Source organism: Taurulus bubalis (assembly GCF_910589615.1).
Source record: "Taurulus bubalis genome assembly, chromosome: 16".
In the NCBI taxonomy this organism is placed as follows: Eukaryota; Metazoa; Chordata; class Actinopteri; order Perciformes; family Cottidae; genus Taurulus; species Taurulus bubalis.
The window spans coordinates 8,181,794-8,188,993 of NC_136604.1; the positions used below are offsets into that span (position 1 = coordinate 8,181,794).

The window sequence follows — 7,200 nt, forward strand, 5'->3', positions numbered from 1 at the left end:
ATAATGTGACCCAAATATGTGACTTTGTGCAGCACATTCAGGTGCTGGCCTCCCATAAAAAAATGAGGGAAACTGTAGCTTCTGATCTTTTGTTTTAGCAATCATGACAACACTCTTTTTAGAGTTGAATGTGATGTCATAGTGCAGCCCATAGTTTGAGCAGACTCTGAGCAGTTGCTGTAACCCAGCGCTATAAGGAGACAATAAGGCTATTGTGTTCTTTCATATCCAGCTTTCTCCATTTGGGACTGCTGTTGTAATGCAATGGAGTCCGGTAAAGTTCGGACTAATGCAATGGTTACAGTTTAACAGGTACTGGCCTTATGCTTTTGTTGTTGTCATTAGTTACAGCAGCGATTAGACGACCGGGTTTGACATTGACTTGCAGAATTAAAAAGACGTTGTAGTCTTTTGAGGAAAGAGTCCACTCGAGTTGAAACGTCCACACTACCATGGAGCATGTTGAGGTGAACTACGGAGCATTTAACAATATTGATGCTTTCTCAGATAGCTAGATAGAGACTTTATTCATCCCCAGAGGGAAATGTGTTTGTAGCAGCAGTAAGCAAGTTACAGAGTAAACATACACATATTAAGTATGAAAATACTCAATACAATAAAATAGCAGAACATATTACATGTATGAAAATTAAATAAAGAAAATGCAAAAATTCAAAGTACATACAGGCCGTTTCTCAATACCAAGCACACAGGTCTTGGCTTGTGAACTTCTGAAGTCTGGTCTTGGGAGTCTGGACTTGAGAGTCCAGACTCTCAAGGACAGGAGAACGCAGGACGGTCTTTCTGCAATTGGAACAGCAGCTGACTTGATGACGTCACCACCTCAGCTGTTGTTGTCATGGTTACCCTGATTCTTCACTGTAAAGTATTTTTACATTCAAACAAAATATGACAACCCTGCTTTTTTTGTACTGGTTTCACAGACATACACATATCATTGTATATATACACATATCATTGTTTGTATGTATATATATATATATATATATATATATATATATATATATATATATATATATATATATATATATATATATATATATATATATATATATACATACATATACATATATATATATATATGTATATATATATATATATATATACACATATATACATACATATACACATATATACATACATATACACATATATACATATATATATATATATATATATATATATATATATATATATATTTACAGCCGCAGAGTGTATTCAAATTAAGTAAATTATATAAACAGTAGAAAGTGCAAAATGCAAGTATGTATGGTACAGGGAGGAATTAGTCCACAGAGGAACTAGCAAGCGGTGACTTGTTATAAAGCCGTAATTTCCTCTCAGACAAAGGATTTGTGAGATTTTCCAGATAGCTGCACACATGGTTGTGGGCCTAGTACTGAAGAGGATGGTTCAGGTCTCTTAAGAGAAGCACATGTGGTAGTCGCTGCTGTTTCAACAGGCTATTATGGACAGATTTACAGTGAGTGGTCACAGACATGTACATTCTGTAACTATTACAAAATGTGTAATACACACTCACAACAGCACATGATTTTAAAAGGGAACCAGATTAGCAAAAACCAGATGAAACACATTCTCACACCATTTCAAACTCACCATTCTGCGTCGTCATCAGGCGTTTGTGGCTGCAGTCTCTCCACCGCTCATCCAAAGCTTTTAAAAGCGTTCATAGCATCTCTGCCTCGGCTCCCTCTGAGGTCCCTTTTTACTCCAGTTACATAAGACAGTCATCCGTCACCGAAGACTTTACTGTCCCCCTCCTCTCATGATCATCACAGGAAAAATGAGCGGCCCCCAAATTAGCACACATTTTCTATCTATCTTGTGTTTTTCAGATGTAATAACATTTTCTCTAGTGTTTCTTGCTTACAAACTTGTATTTATTCTTATTTAGTTTTATCATGTGTAAGTATGGGTGAAGTGGCATTATGACAATGTAATTGTGACAATTACCGATCATGGTGGGTTTACAATAACCTGCATGTTCTCATCTAAAATCATCATTACATCAACAGTCTTTTGTTATGAATCTTAGACAGAGCAGGATCATGACACAGATGGTTTACTGTGAAGCATTCATGAATGGATATTTATATACAAATGGCTTTCTAACAGTTCCTGATGTAGATTATGCCAGTTTTGACTCACGCCAAATTGTCAACATTCTAAACTGGGACACAGTTATTCACATATTAAGAACAGGGCCCAGAACTAAATGATTGGAGACATTTTTGTTTTATTGCTGCTGAAAAAAGGTCAAAAAGTTTTGCTGTCTTGGCTCCACAATGGTGGAACAAGCTCCCCATACCAGTTCACTGCACCACGGCCCGTAAAATAGAAACGTTTAAAACTTGTCTTCATCTTTTGTTTCTAAATGTAGCACTTAAAGCAGTTCAGCATATTTGAGGAAGTGGATGAACTTGCATATTTTCAGCAACTTTTATTGTTGTCCCCACATGGTCGAATGCACCACTTAACATAAATAAATGTGTCAGCTTAATACATTGTCTGTAATGTAATTAGGACATATCCAAATCAAATTTAACAACTGAAGAATATGTTGCAAAAATATTTACTGTGACATCCAACTCGGTCTTTCCAGCTTCCCAGAACTCATCAACATCTACAAAACAAATATCACTACAATTATTTAATCGATACAAAAGTCGGCATTAATGCGTCATTTAAATCGCCGATCTGGGTCCAAGTGTCACGCTGTGAAAAAGTTAAACAAAGAATAAAACTGGAAGCTTATTTTTGTCTGCGACATGCAAAGTTGACAATTTTTTACTCTTAACAATAAAAAAAACTAAGCAAAGCAGATTTAATCAAATGTCCATCTTGAGTGATTAATGTGGGCTTCCCTTATTATTTGCAAATCTTATGAGCTGAACTAGTTCAGTAACCTTTCCAAAAAAATTAAATGGCACAGAATATGGGAAATACATTACATTTTTCTATTCATGTATATTCCAGACTAACATTATTATGTTGTCTGTGGGCTTTCAGTCAGAATCATCATTGTGCTCCTCCGCTCTTTTCATTTCCAAAAATCTTGCCATGTGTTCAAGACGCATGGAGCCTCGATGGAGCCACTCCTTACGTGGATTATCCTGAGTGACAAAAACAACTTTTACATTTTTTCCAACATTTTACCACAGAAGTTGAACCAAATATAACATCAATAGTTAAACGACAGCAGTGCTATATGATACTGACCTGAAAAACGACATGCATCAAGCTGCTGTCGAGCATTTGCACCGTACACCTCTGCTGGGTTCCAAATAACAGGACATTAAGGCTCTGACCGGCCCTGTATTGGGTTAAATGTGGGTACGGCCAGTCCTTCAGGTATTGCGTCATGAAAGCCTTGTGAGAACTGTCTGGCACGTCATCTAGAACATTTTCCACTGTCAAAAAAAACAAAGAAAGAGTCTGACACTCTTCTTAAATCCCTTTCCCACTGTCCAACATACACTAGCACTGCAGTGGGAAAGGTTACAATCTGCATGCATCCCCAGGCAGATGACTCTGCTGTAGTCACAGTTATTTATCAGCTCCGATCGGCAGTGAGAGAAACACGACACCCGGATGGACGCAGCAACTTGAAGAGGCCGAATAAGAAACAGATATTCAAAAAATAAGTAATCCCCTTATCTTTTTTCACTGGCATCCATGCCACTTTTTATACTTTCCTATTGGCTAGGTTAAAGGAGTCTATTGCTGTTTTTTTAACCCCCAAGTTAAAAAAAATACAAATATATTTGTTTATTTTCGTGAGAAAAGGGTATTATTGAAATGTCGAAAAGGATCCATCTAGTCTTGCTGCTACACGACACGCCCGCTTTGCTACACAACACACGTCTTTCAGGATTGTGCTGTAGTTAGTACTATGAAGGCCTCCGCTTTGTAATATAGCAGTCATTGTAGTTTGTTTTCATTTTGGTCCACTTCACTCTTAAAACACGCACCAAAGTTAGCATCGATACCAATTTAAAATGCTATTAGTTTCAGCCAGATATGTTTGTCTCTAGTGATTGGTGAGGTGTGCACAATACAAACTAAACAGGCACCTGCACCATAATGCTACTAAAGATCAACAACTGTGCAATGTACCTTAAAAGCACCATCTTACATTATATGAATAATGGATAAGTGAAACAAAATAGGGAAATAGAAATAAAGGTCCGTCTCTAATCAGTTTTAGATAAAGTCTTGTTCTCTCTGCAGTAGAGATAAATAAAGGCCCTAGGCAGGATATGAGAATGTACAGTTGTATTTGGGTGTAGAAAAAAAAAGTGAGTGTGTAAACAGCCAAACTTACGTGGTCTGCACACCAAGTGAAATAAAGGTAAACCAACGTAGACCGGCCTGTGACTATCCAAAAAGACCAAGAACCTAGAAAATGTAAGTAAATTACATTCAATCAAATTTTACCTAAAGCAATTTGATTTTCTGTAAGGAGGTATTAGTTTCTTCTAAAATGATGAACACTCATTCAAACACATACCGTAAGCGGTTCTTTCTGCTGGGGAGCTCTGCCAGAACACCCGGCCGGAACAGGAACTTGTTTTCTTGACACCTGACCACCACACGAGCACCGACAAACAGCTGCTCCAGCCTCGGGGTGGTGTCAAAGGCAATGTGGTGGCCAGACACGAGGCTCTTCCCCTTTTCTTCAAAACCAACTTTGTACTTCACCCGTCCATCTTCTGCAAATACCAAAACGTCAATGAGTTAAATCCCCATTGTTTCATTCTTTGCTTCAAATTATTTACAGAAGTGAACATTGTTTATATAACAATACTCAAGTAAAAACGTGGGTGTACATATTGAATAAAAGGCACAATTTCCCACCAAAAAGATGCATATTCTTACCCTTTGTTACTGTATCGATTATTTTCCCACGGTGCCATTTCATGGATCTCCTCCTGGCCAGGACCACCATGTCCACATTGATCTCTACTTCTGGCAAGTCGGGCCGGCTCTTCGTGGTTTCATTGGAGCAATGGGCAAAAGCCGATGATATTATTACAGGGGCTGATTCTGACCCTGTGGAAAAACACAAAATATGTATCTTGAAATGTACACACTTGAGGGATTGTTACATACGAATGACTGAGCATGGGAATTTTCATGAAATAAATATGACGTACAAATCACATTTAAAAATTGTCATGGTGGTGATTGATTTGATATTTCCTTTGTGAGTGATAGTGGTGTTCATGTTCAGGTTACGGCATTACCATTCAGGTTGTTGTTGTTTATCCTGCTAGTGTGTGGTGCAGTAGTTTTTTTTCCAGTTTTCTTTTTTTTTTGTGAAAGCGAGAATTCAGAATCACAAGAATCATCTTCTGGTTCCCACTGCATATCAGAATCAGAGCTGCTGAGGGAGTCGTCTTCACTGTAGAACTGCAGAGGCGTTGGTGGTCTCAGAGCGCTGATCTTATAGTCAGGGAGTCGGGTCAAGACCACCACTGCACTTTTTACATGGAGCAAGTCTGAACCGTCCTTCAATTGTGTCTCCTTGCTGGGAGCTTCATTTGTGGAGGACTTGGATGGGAAATCTGACATATTTTCTGCAAAGAAAAAAGCATTGGTGAAATTGTGGCTTGCAAAAAACAAAACGCCTACAGGCATCTACCTGGATAATTGATTAATTGCTTGAGTTATTTTTTTCAAGTAAAAATGCAAAATATTCTTCTCAAATATGATAATTTGGAGCTTGTTTCCATCTCAGCTATATTGTTTAAACCTGTTTCCCATTACAATTTAAGGACAATATCTTTATTTTTTTACCAAGAATGTTATTTTTGGACAACAAAGTTAAAGTTGAGGCTACCAAGTTTATATTTCAATTAAAACCATTATGTTTTACCTTCATCATCTCTTTCTTCATCTCTCTTTGTCTGGTTTTCTACCCTCTTGTCGGACTCCTGGAGCTCCGGTATTCTCGTCTCCATCTCATCAACTTCCATAATCACTGCAACTCGCACACACAGACACACACTTAAAATAAGGATTTGAACTCCAGCATATAGCCCAAATGTAAGGACGCAAATTGCACAATAGATCCCCACAATTATATTGGCTTGGACAGTAAGCGGTCTGATATCATCTTATATCTTTTCAGTCAATATGGGCAATTATCTGCTTTTGTTGCTTTATCAGTCCCGCTGTCATCAGCAACTAATCACAGTGGTGTACTGGAGGGCATACACAGGGCATATATACGCTTACAGTACAATCATATTGAATACACCAATCTAGCTAATAGAATATCATCACTACAACACTGCCTTTACATATAAATAACAATCCAGTTTCACTGAAATAAATCACACAATAAGCCAAGTATTAGCTGATATTTCGTGACACTTCAACTACCTCCTGGTGACTTTTATTTTCAAAGTAAAACCAAAATCGTATGCAATCTTTGTTTGGAGTGACTAACAGCCTAAACAGGTATGTTGACAGCCTGTAGACACGATGCCATAGTCACGACGAGGACAGATTACAGGAGCATTACAGGAGCTTTGGTGTGTTCGGACTTCTTTATTTTGACATTTCACCAAATGATTAGTGATTAGATGACAATATATCAGAAGATCAGTCATGCAACGCTACGTAACGCTAGTCTAGTTTCATGCTAAAGGTGAAACGTTAGCGTTGGTCAATACGAAACAAAAAAAGCTGTCAATTTACCTGACGTTGTGTCCTTTCCGCCACAGTGCAGATAAGATAGCTAAGCGTTTTGTGTGTCGGTGATCTTTGGCAATAACTGAAGCTAGTTTAGCTGTCGGGCTAGCAAACACCGCTAGCTAGCGCTGGAAATACAACATCTTTAACCGAGACGCACACAGCTACACCTTTGTGTTGGGTTTGTGTCACGAATATAAAACATAAGAACACACAAGATATGCTAAATTACTTGAACAATGATTCTTCTAAAATACTGAATTGCACACAATTCGCATAATAACCAGCATTCTCAATTTTGGACGTCTGTTATTATGCAGTTAGCTTACATCCGTTATGTGGCTCTCCGCGATCGTGCTGCTTCTTCTTCTACTACTTTTGGCTCCCGTCGCTATTGTTGTTGTTGTTGTTGCTTCTGCTTCTTCTTCTTCTTCTTCTTCTTCTTCTTCTTCTTCT

At 38.0% G+C, this 7,200-nt stretch overlaps 1 protein-coding gene across 1 annotated transcript; it reads right to left on the minus strand.

Moving 5' to 3' along the window:
* Window positions 1–2,151: 2,151 nt before the first annotated feature.
* On the minus strand, window positions 2,152–7,200 carry setdb1a (SET domain bifurcated histone lysine methyltransferase 1a). The gene is made up of 8 exons (XM_079232219.1): window positions 7,074–7,200; window positions 5,924–6,028; window positions 5,292–5,624; window positions 4,924–5,097; window positions 4,556–4,757; window positions 4,370–4,443; window positions 3,265–3,455; window positions 2,152–3,158 (listed from the first exon to the last, which is right to left on the minus strand). Exons 2-8 carry the CDS (start codon window positions 6,021–6,023, stop codon window positions 3,051–3,053), a joined length of 1,182 nt encoding a protein of 393 aa, XP_079088345.1. The 5' UTR covers window positions 6,024–6,028; window positions 7,074–7,200; the 3' UTR covers window positions 2,152–3,050.